This window comes from Leptopilina boulardi, unplaced genomic scaffold (genome assembly GCF_019393585.1).
Source record: "Leptopilina boulardi isolate dan_hultmark-lab unplaced genomic scaffold, ZJU_Lbou_2.1 LbouV2_121, whole genome shotgun sequence".
Taxonomy (NCBI): domain Eukaryota; kingdom Metazoa; phylum Arthropoda; class Insecta; order Hymenoptera; family Figitidae; genus Leptopilina; species Leptopilina boulardi.
The window spans coordinates 1298077-1325338 of NW_026137665.1; the positions used below are offsets into that span (position 1 = coordinate 1298077).

The window sequence follows — 27262 nt, forward strand, 5'->3', positions numbered from 1 at the left end:
TATAAAAATTTGAAAATTATCTAGATAAATTATTACTTTCATCGAAAAAAAAAATGGAAAATTATTATTCAAATTCAAGAATAATTAATAAATAATTATTTGTAAAATTTTCATTTTTTTGCAGAAATTCTCGATTCTGCAGCATTATCTGAACTTCAAGAAACAAACTTCACACTTGGACAGGAATTTACATGCGAATTTTGCAACAAAAAATATGAAAAATACAAAAGTCTATCACAACATCGATCGAAATATTGTGTACAAAATCCAAATGCATGTCGTAATAGAAGATTTTTTCAATGTCCAACATGCGATTATAATTCAGTTTTTGTTTCAAATATGTCGAGACACATGAGGACCAAACATGTCGATTGTGAGACAACATTTTCTACCACAGATCCTGATTTTGTTCAATGATATATTTTGTAAATTTATATATATGTATATATGGGATTTTATCAATTTTTGTAAAAATTTGATTAATTTTATTGTATATTTAATAAAGAAAAAAGTATTTTAAAATTTTTATTAATTTCTCCTTATTATTTTCATTATTATTTTTAAAATTTACAAAATTACGTATTTGTTATGAATTATTTTTTAATTTTAGTTGGAAAATTTTTTTATTTCTCTGCTATTTGTTTAAAAAAAAATTTATACATTTTTTTGTTTAAATAATGGTTTATTGTTAAAAAAAATTATAAATAATAATAAATTAAATTAAATAATTTAATTAAATTTAATTTATAATTAAATTATAAATAATTATAAATAATGAATTAAGAAAGATGGTGATAGTAACATAACCTCAAAGTAATAAATAAGTTTTAATGCAAACAAAAATATTTGAAAAATTAATTTCAAACAAATATTTGAAGATTTAGTTATACAAAATTTAGAAAAAATTATATTGAGACAAAATTTTTCGTCAAATAATGATTTTTAATATTTTTATTTTTTTTTCTTTAAGCTTATAGACAAAAGTTGCAATTTTTATATACAATTTTTATAAAAATACTTTATTTTACTCATTGAAACATTTTTCACAATTTATTGAAATTTTTTGAATAGGGGCCATCCATAAATTACATTGCACTATTTTTCACCATTTTCGACTCCCCCCTCCCCTTCAAGCGCAACGTAATTTATAAATGGCCCCATATTGATAAAAGTATGTTGTTAAAAATTTATTTAATAAAAATAATTTTATTTTCAACAAATTTTTTTTTATTTTTAACATTATTGAAAAATTACGATTATAGACAATTTATAAAAAAATTGCAATTTTTGTCGGATCTTTCTAGACCAGAAACATCAAATTTTTTTTGTAACATTCATCAAGTAAGTTTGATTGTATATGAAAATATTTAAATATGCAAAATTTTATTATTTTGAATCAGTTAAATTCAATTAAATAGAATTTTTATTTAAACTAAATTAAATTTAATTCAATATAAAATTAATTTTTTAACAATTTATATAAAAAATTTCACCACAAAAGAAAATAGAAATATTAAAAGAATTTGATCATTTTTCTATTGTAAAAATTGAAAATCACTAAAAAATCTAAGGTGCATAATTTTTGAGTTTATTTAATTTTAATTCGTTTTTGAATTTTTCATTATTTTTATTTGGCGTAATTTCTTTAACTTTCTAACGAATTTTATAATTATCAAATAAAATAATTTTAATATATTATAATTATAATAATAATCTGACTGAAATAATGCAAATGAAATTCAAAAAAAAAATGAATCCTACTTTCCAAACTTATCTTATTCCCAGAAAAGAATGATAACACAAATTGGAGGTCAAACAGCAAAAGATGGCATTCAAAGAGTGCTGAAAAAGCTTTTCACAAATTCCTTCGCTTCACAATACAAATTCTTGGAATGGTCTCAGTAATAATTTCGGTGTTTCTGTTTTAAGTTTCATATGGGTATACAAATTATGAAAAGTAACTCGTAAAACTATTTTTGTGCTTGAAAAAGTCAACTTGTTATTTTTAAAATTTATGTGCCATTCCAGGAGTTTTTTTTATCACTATTCGGAATAACCTTTCCCAATTAAATGAAACATTTTTTTTTTTTAATAATATTTATTAATATAAAGGTCCAAAATAATCACTTTTTAAGTAAAAACAATTGTTTATTTAAAAAGTACAGCAATAAATAATGAAAAAAATGCACTTTTTTTGTGCACCACCAAATAAATTGGTTTAAAGATGAAAATTTTCCTTATTTTTCAAACATTCATACCGCACAAGAAAAATTTCATAATTCGAAATAGTTAACTCATAATTTATTAAACAATGTTTGTTTTCTTTTTTGTATTTAATTTATTGTGAAACGTCTGCTATCGCTGCGCGCGACGTTCGGAAATTGTCGCATTTGTTAGGCTGATTCCACAATGGGCTCGACGCAAGGTAAACGCTGCGTTTTCCTTACGTCGAGCCCATTGTGCAACCAACCTTATTGAGCAGAAGCTCATTACACTAGCGTAGTAGAAAGCATGTTGTGTGAAAAGTGAGGTTATGTTGTCATTGAACGAAACGTAAACATTTCTGGTTATCACATTGAATGGTTTTTAATTATCTACTTTGCAGTGAAAAATCATAAAAAAACATTTTTGAAGGATAAAAAACCTCACTTTTTACACAACATGTTTTTTACTACGCTAGTGTAATGAGCTTCTGCTCAATAACGAGAGCGACAACTTCCGAACGTCGCGCACAGCGATAGCAGACGTTTCACAATAAATAAAATACAAAAAAGAAAACATTGTTTAATAAATTGTGAGTTAACTATGTCGAATCATGAAATTTTTCTTGTGCGGTATGAAAGCTTGAAAAATAAGGAAAATTTTGATCTTTAAACCAATTTATTTGGTGGTGCACAAAAAAAATGAATTTTTTTTCATTATTTATTGCTGTATTTTTAAAATAAACAATTGTTTTTACTTAAAAAGTGATTATTTTGGACCTTTATATTAATAAATATTATTAAAAAAAATGTTTCATTTAATTTGGAAAGGTTACTCTGAAAAGTGATAAAAAAAAACTCCTGGAATGGCACTTATTTATTTTAATTATAGTTCTGCATTATTTTCTATAATGTGAAGCACTTAAAATTGCTAATCTTAATGTGATTCGATGATTCCATAAAAAGAAAACAAAGTTTACAATCATGACATTTGAGGTTATGTTATGAAATATTGTAAACAGAAAAACAAAATAATTCACGATTTCCACTAAAAAGATACTTAGATACATAATGTGAAATAAAGAAATTTTTTTTTGAATTCCGGAAATTTTAAGGTTTTTGGATTTACATAGATTACATTTTTATATTTCACGTATTGATGAAAAATTCATATTGAAAATGTTAAACTTTTTAACCTATTACATAATTTTAGCGTTTTAGTTATATTTAATCACTTTTTCCAATGATTTTCAATTTTCTAACTTTTTTTTTATACAAAAAAGAGTACATTGAAAAAAATTTACTAAATTTAAATAATCTGTTATTTGATTATTATAAAAATAAAATATAAATAAATATTTTTTTGAATCAAAATAATTTTTGTTTGAATTAAACGAACTATATATTCAAAGTAATAATTTCTGTTTCTGTTTGATTATGTATTTTAAATATTATTTGAATTTATTTATAATCAATATGTACGGCCTTACAAATATAAAAGAAAAATTAATAAATTAAAATTATTATACTTTTATAATTTACTTAATTTATTTAATTATTTAATAATTAATAATTATTTTATAAAAATAAATCAACAAACGTCTTAAAAAAAATCTTATAACCCTAAAGTCAGAGACTCTAATCCTAAAGAAAGATTTTCTCTTTTTATTATTAAGTTACTAATTAATTATAATTAATTTTGTTTTTAATTAAAAAAAAAAAAAAAAATTGTCAAATTGCGTGAATTTTTTTAAAAGCCAACAAATATTTTATTAAAACTGAAATTAAAATTTTTCCTCAACAGGAAATCAGGTGCTTCATAGTTTCACAAAGAGACCTGGAAAAGAAAAAAAAGTACGACGTCGTTGTCAACTGTGCTATAAAAATTATAGAGCTCAAGGATATTCATCAACAGATGCAAGGAAAAATGCTAAAACAGTATCGACATATTGTTCCGGATGTTATGGTGCTCCAACACTTTGTGAGAAATGTTTTCAAAATACACACGTTGGACAAAATAATGACAATGATGATGTTACAAATTATATACTTCCATCATCAAACGCGATTTAATTTTAATTATCATTTTATTTATTAATTTATTATATTAATATTATTATACGGTTATTTATACACATTATTATTATATTCTTTATTATTATTATTATTATTATTATTATTATTATTATCATTATATATTAATAATATATAATAAATAATTATATTGTTATAATAATATATTTCTAAATAATAATAATGATAATTTATGGGCGATTCTCTAAAAAGAAAAAAAAACGATAATTTTTTTTATGTAAAATAATTTTAACAAATTAAAATAAGAAAATAAAGACAAATAAAGAAATGAAGTAAATAGTAAAAAATAAAAATTTTAAATTAACATTAATAATAGTAAAATAATAGTAAATAATAAAAATTATAAAAAAATACATAAAAATTAAAATAAAAAAATAAAGAAAAAATTATAAAATACAATAACTAAATAATTTTACGTATCAAAAATCAAATAATCGACATTTTTAGAAATAAATAAATTAAATACATAAAAATAAAATTGTTTTAAAAATAATTGATACACAAAATATTTTTCTATATGTTTTCGTTAATTTTCATTTTTTGAAACCAATAAATAGAATTTAAAAAAAGAAAATGAATTTCTAAAAAAAAAAAATTTCTCCCTCGATAATTATCAGTTTTTGGAGAATCACCCATTTATAAAATAATATAATATTAATAATTAATTACTTTAATTATTTATAAATTAGAAAAATTAATTGACATTTAACACAACGAGTTTTAAAATTCGCAGAAATATAATTTCCTCTATAGATGATCAAATAGTGCGTAAGTTCAACTATTTTGTAAAAAGACGAGTGTAAAAATAAATTAAAAAATATTAAATTTTTTTGTCCAATCAATAAATAAATTGGTGGCTTTTTATTAATGCTTCAATGTAAATCAATAATGCAATGCCTTTTTCATATGTATTTATTTTACAAAAATATTGATAAATCACATACTAATTTATGCTTTTTTTAATACCTATAAATGTGGCATTTTTTTTTTAAATTGTAGAACCTTTTTTTTTTGATATTAATATACGGAATTTTATTAGAATATAATTTTTGAAAATTTTTGAAAATTTAGAATTTAAATACAAACTTAAAATTAGTAATTATTTTTGTTTCAGAAATGGTCGTTCGATTGAATCCTGGCTTGGCAAAAAGTCCAACAAATTTTCATTACTTTTTATCAAATACAGCTGATGAGGAGGCAAAAAAATTTCCATGTCCAAATTGTCCACGTTCATATAGTCGAAAATCAGGATTACTTTGTCATTTAAGATTTGAATGTGGTCAACCACCACGATTTAAATGTCCATATTGTGATCTTGTTTCAAAAAAATCATCAAACATACAAAAGCACATACGTAGAAAACATCCTGGTCTTCATGTTCACTATGTTTTTCTCTAATTTATAATATAATAATAACAAAATTTTATTTATTCTAAAAATTTTGTACATAATTTTCAAAAAAAAAAAAAAAAAGAAAGAATCATATTGTATAATAATTAAAAAAATGTAATTTTCATAATATTAAGTGAATAAAAATTTTATCTTAAAAATTAAGACTTTTTTAATTCATAATTTTATTAATTTAAGGGTATGTGGGAACCTCCCACGTGACCTAGTATGGGAAAATTTATTTTGGTAGTATACATTTCACTCTAAAATGAAAAAAAACATTTTTATCTAAAATTTTGAGGGATGATAGATTAGGGTACAAGGAATCTCGCTGTTCTTCGAAAAATACATAATTTTTGCGTTACATTCACAGTGGAAAATTGCCAAGACTGAATATTGGCTAAATATTGGACCAGTTATTTTAGCCAATATTGGACTAAGTCTGGAAGTGTAGAGACCAATGCCAAGGCTCGAATTTCAATATCACAGAAAAAAAGGTGGGTAAAAAGTTGTAAAGATAGAGGATAAAAGTCGTTAGGATACAGTGTAAAGGATAAATTTGTGATGGATAAAAATGTTACTAAAATATTACTAGAAAAATGGATGTCATATTTGAGTAAACTGTCTAATTTTAATAAAAATATTAGTAATTTTACACTTAACTTATTAAATCCACAAATTTTATATAAATAAGTAATTGCACGTGGAAATATTTTTCCTATAATTATTGTCTATTAATAAAAATATCTTTGACTAATACAACTGACAGCTGACGACAGTGCGTAAATAATCAGAACTGGGAAATTACAACTCAACGTCTGTATTGTTGCACGAAAGCAGAGTTGGGTAGTAACTGAATTTTTTGTGCATATTAGGCTCTGTCACTTGTGACGTCAGAGTCGATTCTAGGTGTGACGTTAGAAGCCTGAACGGACAACAAACAGACGACACAATGTTATTCTTATGGGGAAGAAAATTTGTTTCCACTTTCATCAATTTTATTCATACTTTAAACACGGAAAACGCTTGTTGACATATAATAAAATTAAAATGTGTGTTGATAATTAATTTTGTTATATATTTGATTCAATTGCATTGATAGATTCTCTGAATTCGTGATAAAATATAAATTTTGAGGTTAGGGGTGTTTGTTTACTAACTTGAAATCTTTTACTGCTGCGGTAATTCCCACTTAAAATATATATTTTATATCTTCTTAAATAACATGCATACTGGATATTGTTTAATAATGTTAAAATGTAAAATGTGATTAGTAAACAAACATCCCTAACCTCAAAATTTATATTTTATCACGAATTCAGAGAATCTATCAATGCAATTGAATTAAATATATAACAAAATTAATTATCAACACACATTTTAATTTTATTATATGTCAACAAGCGTTTTCCGTGTTTAAAGTATGAATAAAATTGATGAAAGTGGAAACAAATTTTCTTCCCCGTAAGAATAACATTGTGTCGTCTGTTTGTTGTCCCTCCAGGCTTCTGACGTCACACCTAGAATCGACTCTGACGTCACAAGTGACAGAGCCTAATATGCACAAAAAATTCAGTTACTACCCAACTCTGCTTTCGTGCAACAATACAGACGTTGAGTTGTAATTTCCCAGTTCTGATTATTTACGCACTGTCGTCAGCTGTCAGTTGTATTAGTCAAAGATATTTTTATTAATAGAGAATAATTATAGGCAAAATATTTCCACGTGCAATTACTTATTTATATAAAATTTGTGGATTTAATATGTTAAGTGTAAAATTACTAATATTTTTATTAAAATTAGACAGTTTACTCAAATATGATATTCATTTTTCTCGTAATATTTTAGTAACGTTTTTATCCATCACAAATTTATCCTTTACCCTGTATCCTAACGACTTTTATCCTCTATCTTTACAACTTTTTACCCACCTTTTTTTCTGTGATTGGCCCAATATTCAAAAATACAAAAAATCAGACTTCAGCTATAATTAAAAAAATTATTTATTAAAACTAAAATATATTAAAATTTTTTGTTATATTTATATATTATATTTTTTTATATATAATAAAATTATTATTTCCCTTCGGATCAAGGGTTATATATATAAAATCATCCGCAATAAACGGAGAAAGAGAAAAAAATATTTTCTAACGTCATACTAGACATTAACAATCATCAGCTAAATAAAAGAGATATTGTAAAGATTCTGTACATATCGCGGATACTTATACTCTAACCGATTGATGTTGTTTATGAGAGAGAAAAACACTGCCTTCTGGCGGATAGTTAGAAAATTAACGTAGCGCGAAATTCAAACTGCATGAAGGAAAAACTGTAAGTATGAAGAATTAAAATTAAAAAAATTATTTGTGACCATTGTAACATTAATTAAGGTTTGTTTAATGCAATAGTATGCATTCTTAAGTTAATACATTTTCAAGTAAATGTTTATATTTACAGTTTTTCCTTCACGCAATTTGAATTTCGCGCTATGTTACTTTTCCAACTATCCGCTAGGTGACAGTGTTTTTCTCTCTCATAAACAACATCAATCGGTTAGGGTATAAGTATCCGCGATATGTACAGTATCTTTACAATATCTCTTTTATTTAGCTGATAATTGTTAATGTCTAGTATGACGTTAGAAAATATTTTTTTCTTTTTCTCCGTTTATTGCGGATGATTTTATATATAACCCTTGATCCGAAGGGAAATAATAATGTTTTTATATATAATAAAATATAATATATAAATATAACAAAAAATGTTATTATATTTTAGTTTTAATAATTAATTTTTTTAATCTTGGCTGAAGTCTCATTTTTTCTATTTTTGAATATTGGGCCAATATTGAAATTCGAGCCTTGGCATTGGTCTCTACACTCCCAGACTTGGCCCAATATTGGATAAAATAATGGACCATTATTTTCAAAAGTGCTCCCAATATTGAACCAATATTCAGCCAATCGTGCTTTTCCCACTGAGTTAATAAAAAATAAAGTTTAAAAAGTGTTATTTTTAAACAAAAATGAAAAGAAACATGGCTGCGCATAAACAGACGTTGCTTGGTTGTGTCAGTGCTCCAGTAAACAGCGCCAATTCGAACAATTGGCCTCTGAATGAACTATGATATAATACATTATTTTACTATTTATTGCTTTATTTTTATTATTTTTGCATTAAGTTATGGTAAATGAGTAGAACAGCGAGATTTCTTGTACCATACAAAATTATTTCTCCAAAATTTTAACCCGAAATTATTTTTTATTTCAGAGAAAGTTTCAAACCACAAAAAAACGTCCTTTGCCCACATACCCTTAATATTTAAATTTTAGAATTTTTTTTTTTTGTTTAGATTATAACTGTAGTTGAGAATTATCTAATTTTTTTTTTTATTGATTTGTGCAATATTGTATTAATGAAAAATTGCTAATTTTTCAGAATTCATACGGCCAAAATCAAGAAAGAAAGGACAATTCGCTTGTTCAACATGTGGAAAAGTTTATGCAAGTAAAAAAGGATTATCAGAGCACATCGCCTACAATTGCAACTACAGACTACAATTTCAATGTCCATATTGTTCAAAAAGATCAAATAGAGCAACAAATTTGTATCAACATATTCGTGGTCAACACAAAAATCAAGAAATTTATGCCATCGATTTGAGACGTGAATTTTTATACTAGAAAAAAATATTGTATTTAAAAAAGTGAAAAGGATAATAGTGTTAGAAAACCAAAGGAAAAGAAAATCATTCATTTATTTCTGTTTTTTTAAATAAATTTTTGAAATTAATTTTGTTCAATATTTCAGAAATTGTGAATGATAATTTATATTACAAATAAAAAATATATATGTAGATTTTTTCAAATGTATAATTTTTTTTTTTTTTAAATATAATAATTTTTATATTGACTTATGTGTTTTTTAAAAATTATTTTTACAATATATAAAATTCTCTCTCATGGTAAAAAATTTTTGATATATTTTACGGATGAAGTCGCTTTAATTTTTGATTTCAGATCAATGTTTCTTCAAGCCAATTTTTGGTGCTGGAATGAGTGTGAAGACATATTATCCAATGTCTGCGAACACATTTCCATGTCCGCAATGTAGCAGTGTATTCAATCGTAAGGATAATCTACAGACACATTTGAAATTTGAGTGTCAACAACTTCCTCGATTTCGTTGTCCACATTGTCAATATGTCTCGAAGAAAACATCAAATGTCAGAGCACACATACGAACAGTTCATCTTGGCTTAAATGTTTATGTCATTGATCTTGCATTACAGTCTGGTCAAAGTAAATTTTTATATAAAAATATGTAAATTGGAATATTTCTTTTTTTTTGTACATAAATTTTTGAGGATGGTGATTGTAACCTAACCTTCAAATTAAGAAATGATGTACACTGTAAAAAATACAAAATGTATTTTTTTGTACATATATATATATATACTGAAAATAGGTAGTAAATTAACAAAGCGATTTTTTTTACAAGCATTTTTATTATCGTTTAACGATGTATTTTTACAGTCCGAATGTTGTTTTACATTTAAAGTTTACATAAATAGTACATAAAGCAGTTTCCACAATAGCTAAATCGTAGTTGTATGAGTTAGAGAAGGACAAAGATATATTCGTATCTTTTTCTAACTCATGCATCTCGTTTGCGAACGACTTTAACGAAGCTATTGTGTATTGACCCTAAGAGGATTCGATAGTTTACAAAATTATTGCGCTCCGGGAGCTCTTGGAGCAAAAAGGAGTGCTCAACTTATTTTTTTGTCTTAACTTTGTACACTCGTAGTCAGATATGCCTACACATTTTGGTTGATTTTCACTGTCCCCACTTGCCATTTTTCATAATTTTCGTCAACTACCGCACCCTGCTCTAGTAAAAATTTAGTGACATTATTTTTAAAATTAAAAGTTACTAAATTTTCACTAGAGCAGGGTGCGGTAGTTGAGGAGAATTATGACAATTCTTTTTTAACACACGTGTTGTCATGGCAACATGTGCGTTAGAAAAGGACAAAAAAAGTGTAGGTTTATCTGACCACGAGTGTATAAATAAGGTTAACACAAAAAAATAAGTTGAGCACACCTTCGAGCTCCAAGAACTCTCGGAACACAATTCCGTAAACGGCAATAGCTATTGCAAAAGCAGCCTAAAGTGTAAATTAAATATTTCTATTTCCTGTAATCAAATACATAAGTTTTTTTAAAAGTTGGTTTTACAATAGGTGCAAAAAACAAGGCCAAGTCCAATTTTTTTTTTTTCTGTAGTTTGACCTATGGGAAAAAATTTAGATTTGGACTTGATCTTGCTTTTTGCACCTATTGTAGAACCTCCTTAAGGTGCTTCTAGAAAAACTTGCAATTTGTACTTGTTTTGTATTTACTCTGCATGTGACTTGCTTTTGTGTGCTCACAACAAATTTTCAGTTGTCGAAAATTAAATTTAATTAATTACTCTACTAATATTGTATATTAAATTATGTAATTAAATTTAATTTTCGACAGCTGAAAATTGTTGCGCGCGCACACAAGCAAGCAGATGCTTGAGTTTCGCATTACATTGTGTTCAATGCGTTTAATATTTTCGTAATTTTACATAACCTAACCTCAGTTTCCTTGTCACATTTTGCAGTGTTATCAAAGAAAATGTTTTGGATATAGTTCCGAATAGCACATACCTCCGATTTCGATAAAACTTGGTATCCCTACGTAATTTGGTGCGCTGATTACGAAAATCATAGTGAAAATTGGCGGAAATTTAATTATCATGGTAAAAACCATAAAAAACACCATAAAATCATGGTTTTTTACGATTATCTCGTAAAAAACAAAAAATTTCGAAAAAAGTTTTAGACAAAAGTTGTAGATCTCTAAAAAACACACATTTCATGTTTTATGCATTTTTTACCAAAAGTCATTATTTTTCGAGAAAAACGCAAAAAACTTCTAAAATACAATGAAAATTACGGAAACTGATATTATAACCCAATCTGATTTCATATTAACTTTAAAATTTTTTATTCGATAAAACTTGGTATCCCTACGTAATTTGGTGCGCTGATTACGAAAATCATAGTGAAAATTGGCGGAAATTTAATTATCATGGTAAAAACCATAAAAAACACCATAAAATCATGGTTTTTTACGATTATCTCGTAAAAAACAAAAAATTTCGAAAAAAGTTTTAGACAAAAGTTGTAGATCTCTAAAAAACACACATTTCATGTTTTATGCATTTTTTACCAAAAGTCATTATTTTTCGAGAAAAACGCAAAATAGTAAACACGGCCTTCGGCCGCGTAAGGTACTGCTCGCTTTTCTTTTTAAAAAAACCTTGGCGAGAGGGGGTGGATATGGCCGAAAGTATTTTACAGAAATTGTGTGGTGGAGTCTACAGCAGCGGTAAACGCAAAATAGTAAACACGGCCTTCGGCCGCGTAAGGTACTGCTCGCTTTTCTTTTTAAAAAAACCTTGGCGAGAGGGGGTGGATATGGCCGAAAGTATTTTGCAGAAATTGTATGGTGGAGTCTACAGCAGCGGTAAACGCAAAATAGTAAACACGGCCTTCGGCCGCGTAAGGTACTGCTCGCTTTTCTTTTTAAAAAAACCTTGGCGAGAGGGGGTGGATATGGCCGAAAGTATTTTGCGGAATTCGTTGGATCCTGAGTAATGGTGAATATGATACTATATGCGAGTCAAATAATATGTCTAACCATGACTGTTGTATAGGTTTTCATTATCATGGTGTTTTTGGTTGGATATGATTTCCTATTTCGCTTGATTTTAGTGTATACTTTTATTTAGAGTGCAGCAATGGACGAGACCTGGAATATTTTCAAATTGAGTTCAATTTTGCAAAATCGCGGAAGAACACTTCAATGGCTGCGGGATTTTGAGCTCATACCATCCGAAAGGTATTGTACTAAGCACCAAAAAAATATGAAATTGTACGAGGATAAATACCAATGTGGTCAATTCGTGTGCCAAAAAAAAAATAAATATAATCACACTGTGAGTGTTGCAGAGAACACGTGGTTTGAGAATACCCATATTTCTGCAGCATCTTGCATTTTGATGACGTATTGCTTTGCGATCAATTTTAGTTTTGAGCAGACTTTAAGAGAATCAAGTATAATCGAAGGTCAGCAATTGTCACGAGAGACAGTTGCTGATCGATTCTCTTTCTGTCGAGAAATTTGCATGGTTGCACTTGATCAGCAACTGGAAGAAGAGGGAAAAATTGGAGGCATCGGTGAAATAGTTGAAATCGACGAATGTAAGATCGGACGTCGAAAATATCAGAGAAGTCGTGTAGTTGAAGGTTCTTGGATCTTGGGAATGATCCACAGGGGACATCCTTCCAAATATCGGTTGGAAATCTGTCCTGACAACAGACGTGATCAAACTACGTTAATTGATTTGATTAAAAAGCACGTTGCTGTCGGGACAGAGATCCATACCGATTGCTGGAAGGGTTACATAAACCTGGAAAATGAAGGTTATGTCCACAAAACTGTTAACCATTCCGAAGAATTTGTTAACCACGAAACAGGAGCTCACACACAAAACATAGAGTCTTCTTGGCGCTGGATGAGACGATCTCTCAGTCGCGGCGGTGTTCATAAAAACAAGTTAGCTGATCATTTATGCGAATTTCTTTGGCGTCGACGAATTAAAAAACTAGAAATAGATCCCTTCTCTCAGTTATTAAAGGACATTAAATTCTGTTATCCAGGCCACATAAACTGATTTATCAGAAACAATCAGCCTTTTTGAGGACTAACATTTTTTCTATCAGCCCTTTTTAGGGCTAAAAAGTGAGTCAGTACTTTACATGATCAATAAACTACCAATCAGCCCTTTTCAGGGCTAACAAGTGAGTCAACAATTTATCAATCAGCCCTTTTCAGGGCTAACTTAAACCTTTATTTAATAAAAAATTTTAAAGTTAATATGAAATCAGATTGGGTTATAATATCAGTTTCCGTAATTTTCATTGTATTTTAGAAGTTTTTTGCGTTTTTCTCGAAAAATAATGACTTTTGGTAAAAAATGCATAAAACATGAAATGTGTGTTTTTTAGAGATCTACAACTTTTGTCTAAAACTTTTTTCGAAATTTTTTGTTTTTTACGAGATAATCGTAAAAAACCATGATTTTATGGTGTTTTTTATGGTTTTTACCATGATAATTAAATTTCCGCCAATTTTCACTATGATTTTCGTAATCAGCGCACCAAATTACGTAGGGATACCAAGTTTTATCGAATAAAAAATTTTAAAGTTAATATGAAATCAGATTGGGTTATAATATCAGTTTCCGTAATTTTCATTGTATTTTAGAAGTTTTTTGCGTTTTTCTCGAAAAATAATGACTTTTGGTAAAAAATGCATAAAACATGAAATGTGTGTTTTTTAGAGATCTACAACTTTTGTCTAAAACTTTTTTCGAAATTTTTTGTTTTTTACGAGATAATCGTAAAAAACCATGATTTTATGGTGTTTTTTATGGTTTTTACCATGATAATTAAATTTCCGCCAATTTTCACTATGATTTTCGTAATCAGCGCACCAAATTACGTAGGGATACCAAGTTTTATCGAAATCGGAGGTATGTGCTATTCGGAACTGCACCCAAGTATTCTACACGATTTTTATAATTACATTTAGTATTTATTTATTAATGTATATAATTCGCGTTTTACATTAGTGTCAAGTGAACTATAATTGATTAATTAAGTGAAAGATAAATTGATATATTTTTTTATTTTTCTTATTGCTTTCAATCCGCATTTTAGAATATTGTCCCGTCAATTTTGGAGAAAAATTTCGATTTTTTTCTGAACTACAGAAAAACTAATTATTTGACGCAATTTTTTTTTGAGAAATGTATATAAGTAAATCTTGAAAAATTGTTTGAAATTAGTTTTTATTATATTTTAGTTTAAATACATCAGTAATTCTTTAATTTGAGGTTATATTACATTTACGATCCTCAAATTTCATTTTATAGTAATTCAAATTTGTTTTTTGCGTAATACAAATTACGTTTCTAATTATTGAAAAATTGTTTGTTAATTATATTGTTGAATAAAATAAAATCAATTATTTGTTAAAGTTTGCAAGAACTAAAAAGAAGTAAATAAATTCGACTGAAATGGTATGGAGATTTTTTAAAACCATTTTTAGGTTATGTGAATTTTAGATATTTAATTAATTTTTTGTGAAAAAAAAAGTTTTTTATGCCATGTATATATAAGCAAAAATTATAATTATATTATAATAACAATATAGTAAATAAATTATACATTTTGGAAAAAAATATTTATATTCATTGTTATACATTTTTATTTATTTTTTAACAAAATTTTTGTTTTGTTAAGTGTTGCACAATTTGAAAATATAGATGTTAAATAATTTTTTTTTTGTTTTTTAAACAAATTGTTTTATCAATTGTTTCTATTTTTATTTTTTAGATGCTGAACTACACTTCGCAAGTATTTATCATACACAAGTTGCAAGTAAACGATATGGACGTAGATCGTCTAAACAGAAAAATTTTACATGTCAAAATTGTCATTGTTCATATAAAGTATTAAAATATTTAAATTATCATGTACGTTATGAATGTGGTCGTCAAGCACGATTTCGTTGTCCCTATTGTAATTATACTGGGAAATTTTCATCAAACGCACGTACACATGTACGAAAAAAACATCCTGGTTATCAATTATATATCATTGATATGATAAAAAATTCACAAAATTGATTAAAATAAAATTTTATTAATTTCTTTATTATTAATTAAATAATAAAATTTATTTATATTTCAATATTCTTTATATAACAAAAAAAATTGTAATTTACAAAATAAATAAAATTCGAATATTTGTTATAAAATTTTTCATTGAATTATTATTGCAATAATAGAAAAAAAAAATTATTTTTTAGAATTTTAATTACAATGCCTTGTAGATTTTTTTTCGATTTATTGTTAATTATTAACCTTATTAAAAATTTTTTTGTTCGCCCAAATTTAATGCTTAAAAAAAATTTTGTAAATTTTATTTTATTCTTTTTTTCTATTCAATAATTCATAAAAGAGAAAAATGAATTTTTTGTGTGTCCATTGTATAATTTTTGTATTTATTTTTAATTTTGCTACTTTAATAATTTCGTTTTTAAAATTCTGTTTTTATTATTATAAATATTTAATAATAGTCAACTACCCGATTATTTGTAATAAATAAATTTTTTCTCTCCAATTTTTCTGTTATTTTGTTTCAGAAGAAAAAATATTTATATAAAATGGAACAATTTTTTTTTTTTTTAATAGAAACAACATTTCTATGAGCACATATTGATATTGTTATAAATATTGACATATTAAATTAGAATTATTTTTTTTATTTGATGAAGCAATAATGTGATGAAACATTTTTTGCAGATTTCAATTTAACGATGGATGATGATCCTGGATTATTTTTGTCGTCATCAACGTCATCATCGTCAGCAGCAATGCAGAGGATGTCCGATGGACTGATTGACTCGATGCCAATGAAATTTCCATGTGGAAATTGTTCGAGTATTTTTAGTAGAAAACACAATTTACAATATCATTTGAAATATGAATGTTCCCAACCACCGAGATTTAATTGTCCTCATTGTAATTATAGAACGCGTCATCCATCAAATGTACGTGCTCATGTTCGAAGAATTCATCCTGGAAGTGAAGTTTATGTGATAGATGTATACAAGACTGATATTTCATTACCTATACCAAATTATTAAAATTATATTTTATTTTTTTTTATATTGTGATCGAAATTTTATAAGAGAATTTTATTATTTTGCATTTTGTTTTGAATACAATTCGTTATCAATATTTAAAAAAAAAAAAAAAACTATTTCTATATAATATTGTGTACTTAATTTTTTAGAACGATGATCAATTTAACAAATAATATTCTTTAAGTGTGAAAAATTATGTGATAAGAAAATTTGAATATTTCCCGCATTAGAACTGTTGGAATTAAAAATTGTGGAATTTTTATTTAACAAAATTTATGTCTAGAAAAAAATTTTTTTTTTTACGAAACAGAATTTTTAAGGTAATTTTTATTTCACAATTTTTATTTTTCAAAATTTCTCTTTTTTCAACATTTTATTCAAAATAATTATAATTTAGCCGAATTTCAATTTAGCATTATTCTCATTCAATAGAATTTTATGTGATTCGAATTTTTTTAGCGACAGAATTTTCAATTCATTGAATTTTCATTTGTCCGAATTTTTATTTGATAGAATTCTTAAAACACCGAATTTTTAGTTTTGTCAAAATTTGCAAATGAACGGAAAAATAATCGATAAAAATATTTCGGCGCGATTATTTTTCCGTTCAATTGCAATTTTGGACAAAACTAAAAATTCGGTGTTTCAAGAAATGTATCAAATAAAAATTCGATGAATTGGAAATTCTGTCGCTAAAAAAATTCGGATCACATAAAATTCTGTTGAATGATAATTCTGCTAAATTGAAATTCGGCTAAATTAGAATTCTTTTAAATGAAAATTCGAGTAAACAGAAATTCTGTTAAATAAAAATTTAGTGATCTAGAAATTTTGTTATGAAAAAATTTTTTTAAACAAAATTTTGTAATTCGAAAATTGAACATGGAAAAAAAATTTACCTGGAACAACGAAACGTTTCACTATAGTAGCAAAAGTTTTACTTGTTTTAGTAAAATCTTTCACCATTCTAGTGATACCTTTCGCTGTTTAATAAATAGAAATTAAATAGAAATTCGATAAAAGAACAATGTTGTTAAATGGAAATTTTATTATTTGAAAATTCAATACATATATTAGAAAATACAAAACAAAAGTCCAGTAAAAAATGCCGACAGGTATAATGCGAGGATTATTCATTCGTAAATTTATATGTGCCATTTCAGGAGTTTTTTTTAGCACTTTTTGGAGTAACCTTTCCAAATTAAATGAAACATTTTTTTTTTTTTAATAATATTTATTAATATAAAGGTCCAAAATAATCACTTTGTAAGTAAAAACAATTGTTTATTTAAAAAATATAGCAATAAATAATGAAAAAAAATTCACTTTTTTTCTGCACCACCAAATAAATTGGTTTAAAGCTCAAAATTTTCCTTAATTTTCAAGCTTACATACCGCATAAGAAAAATTTCATGATTCGACATAGTTAACTCACAATTTATTAAACAATGTTTTCTTTTTTGTATTTTATTTATTGTGAAACGTCTGCTATCGCTGCGCGCGACGTTCGGAAGTTGTCGCTCTCGTTATTGAGCAGAAGCTCATTACACTAGCGTAGTAGAAAGCATGTTGTGTAAAAAGTGAGGTTTTTTATCCTTCAAAAATGTTTTTTATGATTTTTTACTGCAAAGTAGATAATTAAAAACCATTCAATGTGATAACCAGAAATGTTTTCGTTTCGTTCAATGACAACATAACCTCACTATTCACACAACATACTTTCTACTACGCTAGTGTAAGGAGCTTCTGCTCAATAACGAAAGCGACAATTTCCGATCGTCGCGCGCAGCGATAGCAGACGTTTCACAGTAAATAAAATACAAAAAAGTAAACAAACATTGTTTAATAATTAATTGTGAGTTAACTATTTTGAAATACATTATTTTTATTGTGCGGTATGAAAGCTTGGAAAATAAGAAAAATTTTGATCTTTATACCAATTTATTTGGTGGTGCAGAAAAAAAGTGAATTTTTTTTCATTATTTCTTGTTGTATTTTTTAAATAAACAATTGTTTTTATACTTAAAAAGTGATTATTTTCGACCTTTATATTAATAAATATTATTAAAAAAAAAAAAGTGTTTCATTTAATTTGGAAAAATTATTCCGAAAAGCGATAAAAAAAACTCATGGAATGGCACATATATATAATTAAACATAATCTTAAAACAATTTTTATTTTATCCATTTTGTTTTATTTCAAAAAAAAAATCAACAAAGAACAAAACTGTGATGTAACGAAATTTGTAAAACATTTTTTTTATTACTAATATATTATATTGGTTTTCAATTTTTTTTTTTTAAAGACATTTTGAAATAAAATTGATCTTTAAACAAATTAGTTTTTTTCCAAAAAAAAAAAATTTACCCAAAAAAAGTGATTTGAATTTTTCACCTTCTTTGTAATGCTTTTGTGATGATTTGTTATTTGCAATTTTTTCTATGACCATTATTATCAAAAATATATTTTCAACATCAATTTGTAATTAACAAAAGTGTTAAATTTTTTTTTTTAGATAAAATTATTCTCTTTTTTTCACAAATAATTATGGATCAAGCAGTTAAAAAAAAAACAAACAAAGACTTTTATCACAATAAAAATAAAATTTGTACTGAAACATTTTTTTTGTATTTTGTTTACAGAATTTCAACTAGACGCCATGCAACAAAAATTTCAAGTCCAAGGTTTTACATATAAAGGCGATAGCTGTTTGGAAAGAGAAAAATATCCTTGTCCAAAATGTTTTAGTACATTTACACGAAAAAATAATTTATATAATCATTTAAAATTTCAATGTGGCCGACTACCAAGATTTGCATGTCCACATTGTAACTACATGACAAAACATGCGTCAAATGTTAGAACTCATGTGAGAAGAATACATCCAGATAGTGCTGTTTATGTTGTCGATATCAACGCCCAACAAACAAATTCGCAAAGTAGTTAAAAAAAAAAAAAATATTAAAGAAATTATAGTACAAAATATTTATTTGTAATAAAAGAAAAAAAAAAGACTCATTTCATGTGAAAAAAAAATTTACATTCTATTACTGTGTTATAAAACGAGTATTTTAGATTTAAAAAAAAAATTCAAAATATTATTTAAGAATGTTTATTGTAAAAATTAATAATTTATAAATTTTATAATAAAAGTGCAATTTGTATCTTCCTCTGTTTTCAATTATTTCATGGGAATAAATGCATAAGCGATTTGAAAAAAAAAAGCAAAAAAATTTATAGGTTATGTTTATGATTGTATGACCTTGCGATTGATAGTTTGTTTTTAATCACATAAAATCAAAATTATTTTCTTTATTTTCAATGTAAATCAATGTTTTGTACTGAGAATTGTTCCTCTTTGTATTTTCACTAAAAACAACTAGTAAACATAACCTATAATTTTTTTAATCAAGGTAAAACTATCATGAACATAACCTATAATTTTTTTTACTTCTTTTCTCTCTTTCCTTAGAGCGTGTCACAAATAATTAATTAAGTTTTTTTTACTAATTTGTAATAATAATAATAATAACAATAATAATAATTATTATTATTATACAATTTAATATTATTTATTATTTTTCGTCACTATTAATTGAATCGTTAATTTCGACAAGGACTCAACTCTGAAAACCATAAGAGTCATTTTCACTATCAATAGTTATGCGAAAATGACACTTATGCTTTTTTGAGTTGAGTCCTTATTGAAATTCACGATTCAATATTATTTATTCATATTACAGAATTGACAATTGTAGAAAATTGATTTTTTTTCATTGTTTGCACTTTTACAGGCATATAAAAAAAATTCAATTTTTAATTGAAAAAAAATAAATAAAATTTTTTTAAAATTTACTAAAATTTTTCTATTGTTTATTTTGTGATTTTGAATTCTATATAGAAGCCATAAAATTTTCTTTCAGGGACCCTTAGTTAGTTTAATTGCATGTTTAATATAAATATATACATATATATATATACATGTTCCTAATACGCATATTATTTTTGAATTGCTTTAATTATTTACGCAGCATTGGATATTAAAAAATGATTTTAAAAATAGTCGAACTATCAATCATACAGAAAAAAATAGAAAAAAAAACTAATTTTACTAAAATTTTTTTTGACTATTATTATCATCATAAAATTTTTTAAATCTTCTGCAAAAAGTAGTTTTTAATTCAGTAGAATTGTTAAAAAATAATAAATTGTTTATTTCCAATGTTAATGTTGTTTTTTTTCCCTTTGTTTTCTAGGTTATGGACAGTACATGTTTCTTGGTGAAGGTGAACAAACAGAAATTGTCTGGGAGAGTATCAATATATCCGATGAAAATATGGAGGGCATTGTTAATAATTGTAATAATGAAATAATCAATAAACAACATGAAAGAACGGAGAGGAAAATAAAAAAATTTGAAACCAACGCAAGGCATGGACAAGTTAAATATTTAACAAGATCACGTTTTCGTATGCCCGAGAGAACAACGAAGAATAAAAATATTTTCAATTGTCCCAATAATTGTGGAAGTTCATTTATTCAAAAAATCACATTGGATAGACATTTAAAATTCACTTGCGGTCAACCATTGAGATATCGTTGTCCCTATTGCGATATGTCATCGAGAATTCGTAATTGTATTAATATTCATGTTAAAGCACGTCATCCAAATTTAAAAAATTATGTCATTGATATGTCAACAACTAAAACTGAAATACAATTTGAAGAGGATTTTAATTCACCGATAATACAAAAAGTTGAACCCATTTGGAATGAGGAGCAGGAGATTAAAATTTTAAATGTCTCCAGTTTGGCAACAATGGATATTAAACACGAATATGATACATCAAATGATGATTATGATGATAATTCTTTTAATAATATTTCACAAAGAAAAAGGCACGTTTGTCCAAATAATTGTGGTAATTCATATAAGCACGAGCACACATTAAAAGTTCATTTACAATTTGGATGCAATCGTAATGATCAGAATTTTCATTTAGATGACGATGAATCAGATTCTGATTATGATATACCAACTGATATATTGAAATTAAAGAATCCAGAGGAATTACTTAATCCAATGGCAATTGGTGATAATTATCAACAAAATTCCGAGGGTAAATGGGTTTGTCCAAATAAATGTGGAGTTACATTTAGTAGTCGTAGTAATCTCACGTATCATTTAAAGACAAATTGTGGTTTAAAACCAAAATTAGAATGTCCCTATTGTCTTCATCGTACAAAACAATTGTACAATGGTTTTAGTCATGTGAAAAATTCACATCCAGGCGCTGAAATATGTTTAATTCATATTGACACTGGTGAAGTGTTGAAAAGCAAAAAAGACAGCAGTCAATTTAATATTGGATCATTGGAATTAAAAAAATCCCCACGTAAAACAACACCAACTTGTCAAACATGTGGTAAGGAATTTAAATTGGAACATACATTATCAAGACATCTTATTGAGGGTTGTGGTTATCCGCCACGTTTTAAATGTCCCTATTGTGATTATCAAGTGAGACGATTGTCGTACGCATTTTTTCATGTCTCAAAACATCATCCAGGTTGTGAGGTTTATATGGTGGATTTAGTCACCGGTGACAGTATTACAGATCCTGCTCAAATTAAAAAAGAAGCTATCGCCGACATTGTCGATGATGAAAAACCATTTGATTCTTCTGTAAATTTACAGCAGCAACCGAAAAAAACTGTTAAAGTTGGATTACAAAAGAAAAAAGTTGCATGTCCACATGGTTGTGGTCAGCTATTTTTCTTCAAAGCCAGTCTTATAAAGCACGCAAAACGATGTAAAAGAAATCGTAAACAATCATCAACAGGTCGCTATAAATGTCCATATTGTCAAAATCGTTATGGACACACATCAAGCCTCTTTAGACACATTAGAGCCAGTCATTCAACAAAAAAGAAATATTTCATTGACACCTACGAAGAGGAAATTATACCCGAGAATGTTGAAACAATTAACAAGAAGGAGAATATAAAAGCTAAAAAACTGCCCAATGATTTAGATGAAAAGACTGATGCAACAGAGAATAATGATACATTAAAAACATTTGTATGTCCCAATAAATGTGGAAGTAGTTTTGAACATTTTTGCAATATACAACGACACATTCGTTTGAATTGTGCCAAAGCACGTCGTTATAAATGTCCACAATGTAATTATCGTTCACAAAAATTTATTCTCATTGCAAAACATATAAAAACAAATCACAAAATGAATAGAATTTATGCTATTGATTATTTTACTAAAAAACAAGTTCACAGTGAACAGAAACACAGACCCAATAAACGAGGCAAGACTGAAGAAAATGAGAATATAGCTGAACAATTGCCAAAACCAACAACAACAACAACTGCCAAAAAAACCAAAACTAAAAAACCTTTTCCATGTCCAAATAATTGTGGTCGTTCTTTTGGTAATGAACGTGCAATTGTACCTCATATGCGACTTGTTTGTGGAAAAAATACAATGTACAAATGTCCCTATTGTCCACAAACTTGTCAACGTCGTGGTAATATGACAATTCACATAAAACATCGTCATTCAGGCAAAAAGAATTATATGATTGATATATCAAAGAAAAAAAACACTCGAGTTATGAAAATTAAAAAAGAATTACAATTACCAATTGTTAAGATTAAAGAGGAAAATGAAGAAGAGAAACCAAAATCTGTAGCACCGTCAATTTTTGGAAATCCAGTGAAAAGAAAAACCCCACGTCTATTTAATTGTACTAAAAGAAGACTTATGTGTCCACATAAATGCGGTAGTTATTTTTCATCATCTGTGAAATTAAAATTACATATGTCAACAGCTTGTAAAAAACCAATGAGCACAAAATGTCCCTATTGTCACAAGCAGTGTAAATTTGCTTGGAATATTGATATGCATATTAAACATCGTCATCCGGAAAAATTGGATAAAAATCATTTGAAAGATGAAAAAGAAATTAAAAATCAAAATCAAGACGAAATGGAAGAGGAGATAGAAAGTAAATTAACAGAAAATATGGAAGAGGAATTAAATACATCGGATAAAAATGAAGATGTTGAAATGCAATCCATTGAAGAGGAAATTAAAGTAAAAAAAGAAAATATAGAAGAAAATACAACTATTGAATCAAATAGTCCAATGAAAAAATTCATCTGTCCAAATAAATGCGGTAAATCCTATCCAAAAGAAAGTAGTCTAAAAAATCATCTATTCTTCACTTGTCAAAAACCCTTACGCTATGCATGTCCATATTGTCAACTTTGTTCCAAAGTCACATCAAATGGTTATGTTCATGTGAAAAGAATGCATCCAGATCGTCGTGTCTATCTTATAGATATTGAAACAAATAAAATTGTCTGCGGTTCAAAATATAAGCCAAACACTAGTGATGAAATGGAAAATAAAGAAATTTCTATTGATAAAACAAATAATGATAGTATGGAAATTGTGAATGATTCAAATGTTGATTTAGATGTTGATGAACCAGATGAACCAGATGAACCAATTCTTGGTGCCGATGAAGAATTTACAAATGATGATAGAAATTTAGTTTTAGAACAATCGTCATCATCATCATCATCATCATTATTGTTAGATAAGAAAAAGGAAGAATTATTTGTCTGCCCTAATAATTGTGGTAGTTCATTTACACATGAGCATAAATTAATTAATCATGTTCGTGATCAATGTGGACCACCACGTTATAAATGTCCTTATTGTTTTTTTATCACAAGAGAGCCTTCTAATGTCTATGCTCATATTAAAAATAAACATCCTGACGAGAGGATTTATATGATTGATACTGATATGAATCAAAGCTGCAATGAGCCAGATTCACCAAGAGGCAATGATGACAATTAGATGATTTCAGGTGTGTAGGAAGTTATTTTTTTTTTATTTTTTTTTAACCCTTTCACATCAAGAAAAAAATTGGATATTCAAAAAATTAAAGTTGCAGTTGAAGTTTTTAAGGTGGGTCAGGTTAATTTTTCTAAATTCAAAACGGCGATAGGAAAAATAGAAAAATCGTTTGGATTAGCTTGATATTTCATTTTTTAGGGGTTTCCGGAGTGGCTGATTACGAATCCGATGTGTTTTACAAAATTCAAAATGGCGGTCGAAAAAATTAAAAATTGTTTGGATTTGCTTGAATTTAGTTTTTTGGGGGGTTTTCAGGGTCGCTGAATACGAATCTGATGTCAGTTTTTTAAAATTCAAAATGGCGGATACAATATGGCAGTTGAAAAAATTTAAAAATAGTTTGAATTTGCTTGGAACTAGATTCTCGGGGGTTTTCGGGGTCGCTGATTGCGAATATGACATCAGATTGACAAAATTCAAAATGGCGAATCCAATATGGCGGTCGAAAAAATTAAAAATTGTTTGGATTTGCTTGAAACTAGTTTTTTGGGGGGTTTTCGGGGTCGCTGAATACGAATCTAATGTCAGTTTTTTTAAAATTCAAAATGGCGGATACAATATGGCGACCGAAAATTTTAAAAATTCACGAAATTTGCTTAAAACTTGTTACTCGGGGGTTTTCGGGTCGCTGATTACGAATCTAAAGTCAATTTTTAATAATTCAAAATGGCGGATCAAATATGGCGTACGACTTTTTGAAAACTTAATGCAATTTGCTTGAAACTAGTTACTCGGGGGTTTTTGGGGTCGCTGATTACGAATCTGAAGTCAGTTTTTAAAAATTAAAAATGGCGAATCCAATATGGCGGACAACTTTCTGAACATCTAATGCAATTCGCTTGAAACTTGTTCTCGGGGGTTTTTGGGGTCGCTGAATACGAATATGATATCAGTTTTTTAAAATTCAAAATGGCGGATACAATATGGCAATTGAAAATTTAAAAATAGTTTGAATTTGCTTAAAACTAAATTCTCGTGGATTTTCGGGGTCGCTGATTACGAATATGACATCAGATTGACAAAATTCAAAATGGCGAATCCAATATGGCGGTTGAAAAAAATAAAAATTATTTGGATTTGCTTGAAACTAGTTTTTTGGGGGGTTTTCGGGGTCGCTGAATACGAATCTGATGTCAGTTTTTAAAAATTCAAAATGCCGGATTCAATATGGTTGTCGAAAAAATTTAAAAATCGTTTAAATTTACTTGAAATTTTTTTCTCGGGCTTTTCGGAGTGGCTGATTACGAAACCTATATTATTTTCAAAATTTAAAATGGCGGATTCAATATGGCAGTTAAAAAAAAATTTTTAATCATTTGGATTTGGTTGAAACTTGTTTCTGGGGGGTTTAAAAATCTCCCAATTGGCGTGAAAGGGTTAAAAACAAAAATATTACAATTATTAAATGTATTTGACACCTTTTCTTGCAAAATAAACTGACAATTCAATTGATGAAATTATTTTTCCTTTTTGAAATTTTTGCACTAGATTGCGATTATGTAATTTTATTTTGACTTTCACTTTTATTTTGACTCAAACTTTCTTTTTCACTTTCATTTTAATTTTCACTTTCACTTTGATTTTTATTTTTTATTTTAACTAAAATTTTCCATTGAAATATTAAAAGTCAAAATTAAAGTAAAAGTTAAATATTATACAATCGCATTCAAGTTCAAATTTTTGACAATTATATTGGGATATTAATGGTTTTGGTTCGCTATATTTAGCTGATAGGGAAAAAAAAATTTTTTTTTTCTAAATAATATCTAAATTGTAAAATATTTTTCTTTCAGTGCTTACGATATTTCTTTTTTTTTTATTCAATTTCCAATTTAATTTCATACGTAGTGTTTATTGCTATAAAGTGTTAGATAAAAAGAAAGAGGAAAATTACAAAGTTTATTAATTGAAAAATTGATTTTGATTTTTTTTGCAGATCTTTCGTTTGTAATTGGATCATTAATAAAGGAGTACAAGTGTTCTACATGTAATAGCACTTTCCAAAGGAAAAGTAGTCTTATAAGACATAAACGTTACACGTGTGAAGATAAAAAACGTTTCGCTTGTCCTTATTGTCAACATAGATCGAAATTAGCGAGTAATGTCTATAAACATGTTCGTCATTTTCATCCTGAATCTGAAGTTTTTGCTATTGATGATGATATGCTTTGTAAAAAACAGCCTTGAGTGGTGAATAAATATTTTTAGCCTAGTTGTACATTTCTTTTGTTTTTGTTAACAAAAAATACCCTGAGAATTTTTTTTTTTTTTTTTTTTTTTTTTTTTGTTCTTAAAAATTAACATATATTTTCTGTACTTTCGTCGAAAAAAAATTTCTTCTATCATTAAGTGTACATTTTTAAAAAATTAATAATTGTGGAATTTTTATTTTTTTTGTATTATTTTTTATAATGTTTCATATAATATTGCAATTTTTTTGTTATTTAAAATTATTTAAAAAACATTATTAAATTCTTTAAAAAATTATGAATGTTAAAACACATTAATAATATTGTTATTAAATAATAAGAATTATTCTTATTACTGTTGTCGTCATCGTCTTATTGTCCATTGTCTATTTTTAGGTAAGAATTTTTTTTTTTTTTTTTTTAATTTTATTCAAATAAAATTTCTAATTAGATTGATTAATTATTGTTTCAGATGAAATTCAAATTAATAAACGAAGTTTACTAGAAACAATTCATTATTATCGTCGAGGGAAAATAAATTAAGAAGCCAGGAAACAAAAAATAATGAAATAATACTTAAAATCAAAGTGGATAATAAGGAATCAGAATATATAAAAAAAAAATA

General features: G+C 26.5%; 1 protein-coding gene across 2 annotated transcripts in view; it reads left to right on the plus strand.

The window, feature by feature from the left end:
• The window catches only part of LOC127286056 (zinc finger protein 91-like), a 64809-nt gene extending 38276 nt beyond the window's left edge, over positions 1-26533 (plus strand). The window contains exons 7-8 of one of the 2 annotated variants that reach the window (XM_051312360.1): positions 20760-24398; positions 26385-26533. In XM_051312360.1, the coding sequence (XP_051168317.1) occupies positions 20760-24388 (3629 nt within the window). In that variant the 3' untranslated portion in view covers positions 24389-24398; positions 26385-26533. Of the gene's footprint in view, positions 1-20759; positions 24399-26384 lie in introns of those variants that run through there. The other variant, XM_051312352.1, reaches the window with a different exon arrangement.
• Positions 26534-27262: the final 729 nt, after the last annotated feature.